The following is a 6,000-nucleotide window of genomic DNA, read 5'->3' on the forward strand; positions in this document are numbered from 1 at the left end:
AGTATGCCACTCTAAAGTATGCATATGTTGAAGGCCGTACATTGACCTATAATGATTTAATGATGAACTACATGTAGCGACATAAAGAATTTCGTTGATAACAAGCAACCGATATTCTTTCTTTGAAGTAACAGATGAAACTCCTGAAACTTCGCTCCAAATTGTAGCCGATGTGAACGTTCTTTTCAGACACCGGTCGAAATCATACGCTTTCTCCAAGAAACAGAATACTTCTTTTTATGCTCTAGTTACGATCGTATCCGTCATATCACATGCTTTCTGTAATATTTGACGTTAGTGTTTCGACTATTAAAGATGAAATGCATGCATGTATACCTATTTTTGAAGAAACATATAGTCGTCTCATTCATTGGCCTTCTTTGGATGAATGGCAGGACTTACAAGGTGGGTAAGGGAAAAGTTCCGTTTGCAGTAGGGGCTATTGACGGAAATTCAACTGAAATTTATAGGCCGATAACAGAACCACAGGAACAATATTATTCGGGACACAGACAATATTACTGCATTCATACTCAAGGTGTTACATCGAACGAAGGCAGGATATATGCTATGTCGAATGTGGATTTCTGGGACATCAAAACGATGCTCAGCAATATATATTCATGCGAAATATTGGACAACAACTTCCTGTCCCGGATGAGCTATTTCTGCTGGGCGACAAAATTTTTCAAAACAGACATCCAGTACTGACAGCTTATACTAGACAACAAATTATTTGAAAACCCCGGAATATGCAGAGAAAATGTAGAAAGTTAAATAGACTGATAACCCACTTTAGAGTTAACTTAAAGGTTGAACACGCAATCGGAGAATTAAAAAAATATAAAGTTATGGGGACTTTGTGGAGACATCCACGACAGCGATTAACACCTGTTGTGACCATATGCGCTGACTTCGTTTGTCGCCGTAAAGACGTATTTACATAATGAAAAAAATCAATTTACTATGTATCTTTATTTGTTTTTGTTTTTTTTCATTTTGAGATGACCCTTTGTTTTTTTTAACTGTAATCGTAAGTCTAAGGTGTAATCCTAAGTGTAGACCTAGTTTCCGCAAATGTCTATTAAGATGACAAACAACGCCAGTACCTAGAATTTACACTTGACGACCATCGTGTATTATTTGTGAAGTTGATATAGAATAATTAAAATTATTATTCAAATGCAGAAAATTAGTACAGTTTATATTATTATCTCTCTTTATCGGTTGAATTACAGAACAAACCGTAGATACTAATAAGTACATAACGGTTATTCCCTGTACATAACCCTAATCTTTGAAAGCTGACTGTTTTGCGGTACCTCCTAAAATCAATCCTGGAACAGGATACAAGTTAATTATAAATGCAGACTTTATCCTAGGTCAGGTCTTAAAAACAAAGCCTTGCCTTAAATTAATGTTTTGTGACCAGGGGTTGAAGTCATAAAACTTTGTTCAGTGCTCGGAGCATAAAAATCATGCTCGACATGAAATCCAACATTTTGATTGATTGATTTTCGAGTACGAGTACAACAAACTGACTCGAAAGTTTTATGACCGCAAGGCCAGATGTTTTGTGGGTTATTTGGATCGTTTGGTTTTCTGTCTCATTGATGTATACCCAACACCCCTATCATTCATATATGAAGGAATATAAATGATAATGTAGTGCCCTTTAGTCAATACTGAACAATCGAGGCTAAAAAAAGATGTGGTATGATTGCCAATGAGACAACTCTCAACCAGAGACCAACTGACATAGAAGTTAACCCCTGTGGCCTGCAACGATGAGCAAAACCCATACCGCATAGTCACCTTTGAAAGGTCTCGAAATGACAATAACAGATTCATAAAGCAGTAACAAGAATTCTAATAAAAATTATATTGAAAAGTCTATAGATTGTAACTCAAAATAAGGACACTTTTATATTAAGGGATTCCATATTACAGTTTGACAGCTTCAGACATACTTATTTTTGACCTTTATAAACTAGACAAAATCATTACTTTACCTAAAAATTCATACTCATACATTTGGAACATAACACTTCACTACAAACACGGGCCTAACGAATCAGTCGGGAAAAATATAAACCTTTATGAACTCATCATACATACCTAGATAAAAAAGATGTGTACGCCACACGTGCGTTTCTTCTACAAAAGCTTATTAGTGACGCTCAAGTCAAAAAAGTTACAAAGGTCATATTAAGTAGGAAGTTGAAGAGCATTGAGGACCTACAATTTAGAATGGTTCTGGGAAATACAAGTAAGATATTTTATTCCTAGAAGAAGGTACAGAAAGAACATCAGCATTTAAAAAAATAATATGAAGAATAGGGAACCAAAAATCGTCTTTTTCCGTTAAGTCATAAAACAAATTTTGAAAACAAATCGTAATTCTAATAAAAAACTAAGACAACATTCATCAACGCTAATGATATATAGGTGAAAAGTGAAACTAGTAAACCTAAAAAAATTATCCGAAATGGCCATTTTGGTATGGACAGCTCTTTAAAGATTGAATAAATCGATGAGACACTTTGAGTCTTTCCGTCCATTTTCAGATTTATACACTGCGGTAAACTCATGACTGTTCAGACACTTGTTTTTCTTTGTTGACATATTTGTTTGTTTTTATAGTGATTAAGATTATAACACAATGTTGACTGCTGTATCCCATTTTTGACATTTTTACTAATTATGTCCGCTTGTTTTGTTCACACATTGTTGTCAACATAATGGAATTTTATGCGATTGTCATACAATTGAGAGCTAGCTATAGAACCAAGTTTAATCCACCATTTTCTACATAAGGAAATGTGCGTATCAAGTCAGGAATTTACAGTTGTTTTCCATTTGTTTGATGTGTTTGACCTTTCAATTTTGCATTTTGATTATGGACTTTCCGTTTGAATTTTCCTTGGAGTTCGTTATTTTTGTTATTTTACTTTTTACTTGTTCGCTTGCTGTTAATTAAGATCTGTTAAGTCTACTTTCCGACTGTGAAGTAGATGTTATTTAACTGTACACATAAACATCATACTAACAAAGAAGGTACCAAAGAATCATTCAAACTCATACATGTCATAAGTCGAAAATAAACGGACAATGATATTGCAACAACAAAACAAACGAGAAAAAAAAACAACAAGAGACATGAATTGTCTGCAAAGTGCAAATGTATAAATAGCAGTGAATTAATCGTATTGCATAAGTCTGAACATTGACGGGAAAATTTGACACGACTTAATGATAAATTTTTCGGTCTTTTCAGATGTTGGTAACATCAAAATGAACATTTAAGACTAAAATGCATTTTACTGGTTACTGGTGTAACATACATGTTTCCATTAGGGTTTAAAATTTTACAAACAAATAAAAAAGACAGGAGGAACAAACAAAAAACCTTAATATAATAAATCAAAAGACAGGAGGAACAAACAAAAAACCTTAATATAATAAATCAAAAGCAATCTACATTAAATAGGCGTGTTTTGAACACATTTTTGGTCAACGGAAGTGAAGGATTTTAAAATGGTTGAACCTTGATAAGAAAGAACATCTATTCTAAGCGATTAATAAAAGTTTCATATATATTCAATCATTTATTTAATCGTTAAAACTACGATTTGTATATACTGTCTATGTAAGTGTTATATAAAGGAAAACCATCATCTATATCATTTTTGTAACATAAATTGGATTTTTTCCTTTGATGTTTTTATGAAATAATTTGCTTAAAAAGTGTGGTGAGGGAAAACCATGGTATATCATATGCAAATTTATGTTGTACCATAGTTTGCTAATTAAATATACAACTCGACTAGAATCTAAAGGAAAAAAGGCGGAGCTTCAGCCATGGTATAACATATTCATTTTCATGTTATTCCATGGCTGAAGCTCCTCCTTTTTTTTTTTTTTAAATGTATCCGCCTCTAAAATATTAAGGAAACTGTAAGACGTACTAAAAGGTCAAGATCTTCATTTGTTTTCATTTTATAAGAAAAAGCAATAAATTATGTGTACCACATTTCAAGAAACCCTTTTCAAACTACATAGAATTGTTACGAATTCCCTTAATTTTGGAAACAATTACTAAATGTTTCTTCTTTCAGTTTTGAAAAAAATAAAATGTAAAACTATCATTTCCTTTGCGAAAATTCAATTTAAATTCGATTTAAAAAGGGGGTACCTATACAAAAAGGAATAAATATCGGCTACAAATATCTGTGAAAAAACATGATTATAGGGGACATACACTATCTACGCCCTGGATCCGCCACTGTTAAAATATTGTTTTATCATTAAAATTGTGTTTTAATAAATACTCTAATAAAATAACGGAAGAGAAGCATTTTTCAATTAGATGAAAATTCTGTAAAATATGATTAACTTGTATGATACATTAAAAAAAAATGAAAACAATTCTTACTGGAATCCGACATTTTTGTTTACCTCAGTCTGATGACATTATGAAATTACCTGCGCCTACAATCATACACGGGGCGCAAAACTAAAAACCAATCGGGGAAAATCCGACATTTTCTTTACTTTCTGCAAATTCAGGGGTTCTATTACATGAAGTACAAAGACGACCATACACGAAGCGCAAAAGTGACTTGCGCGAGCTTCCATTTCATTGGATAAAACTGTAACGTGATCAATTTCCAATATTAGTTGAAGGTCTTGAAGCTGTAAATCATTTTATCTATATTACAAATTTCATATACCATGTGTCTTACTCATTAACATATTTAAACAAACTCATCCTTCGGATTCGTTTGTTTAAATAAGTTAACTCGTAAAAACCATGGTATATATAGTACTTATAATATAAAAAAGAAATTTGGTATGATTGCCAATAAGACAACTCTCCACAAAAGACCAAATTACTCAGAAATAAACAAAGGAGTAAGTCCGGTAAGGGCCGATTTTGGCCTCAAATTTCAGGTTCATCTAACGAACGTTTTTGGACACTTTTTAAACACTTAAGTGTCTATTTCAATTGATTCGATTAGTTTATGTGAAAGATTTTAACTGATTTAGTCATTAAAAACGCTTTGATTCAAGCTTAAATATGAAAAATCTATCAAATATGCCAAAAAACGTAACTTTTTAGATGGTTTTTGTCAAAAATGAATGTGGCCGCATCTGTGTTCATCCTCAACCTTTATATATGTTTTGTATTATCATCAAATACAACTTACATTTCAATATTATGAATGAACACGTATGCGGCCACTTTCATTTTAGACGGAAACCGTCTAAAAATAAACCAAAATGCTAACATTTTGAAGATTTCAGTAATTTAGCATGACTTAATGATGCTAGAACGCGATATTTGTGCATTTTATCGTCAAAAACAGCTCATATTTATGTAGCAGAAGCATTTTACTTTCCAAAATATAGCTTAAAGATTACATTTTCACAATTTTCTAAAACTGCTATATTTTGGGGCCAAAAAGGGGTCTTAGTGAACCTTCTCCTTTAGGTCACAGTACGACCTTCAACAATAAGAAAAGCCCATACCGCATTAGTCAGCTTTAAGTTTACTTAATCGACACGCCTTTGTGTCGTAGTGTTAGCATATGAAAGAAATTTCACATCGATATAATCTTGATACAAAAATGCATAATTACAAGATTACACCCGTTTATTGAAGGAAGATATTTTGTATTACGATAATGGCTTTTTATGTACAAATGGAATGCTAATATTTGTTTTGACAGAATTTTCATCTTGCAAAAATGCACAAACTTACCTGAATTGTATGTAGACATTCATTCCAATATTGACATATCGCTCTAAACATAGTATCGAGGATTTATGTTATACATGTAGTAGAGACTTTGTTCAGACTCAGATCAAGGATGTTATAATCGTATAATGTCTTTTTTATTCTATCTAATAACAATGTTACTCAACTTTGGCCCAATCTCTTATTTCGTCTAAATAATGATAATTATACAGCTTTTAGTAGGGCAGAATTTGTTTCGA

The 6,000-nt window shown here is 32.3% G+C and overlaps 1 protein-coding gene across 1 annotated transcript in view; it reads right to left on the reverse strand.

The window, feature by feature from the left end:
- Nucleotides 1-5,783, reverse strand: part of LOC139489398 (uncharacterized) — a 66,866-nt gene extending 61,083 nt beyond the window's left edge. Inside the window, exon 1 of the mRNA XM_071275714.1 lies at nucleotides 5,765-5,783. Within this exon, the coding sequence (XP_071131815.1) occupies nucleotides 5,765-5,783 (19 nt within the window). The remainder of the gene's footprint in view (nucleotides 1-5,764) is intronic.
- Nucleotides 5,784-6,000: the final 217 nt, after the last annotated feature.

The sequence above is a fragment of the Mytilus edulis genome, chromosome 9 (assembly GCF_963676685.1).
Source record: "Mytilus edulis chromosome 9, xbMytEdul2.2, whole genome shotgun sequence".
Lineage (NCBI taxonomy): Eukaryota > Metazoa > Mollusca > Bivalvia > Mytilida > Mytilidae > Mytilus > Mytilus edulis.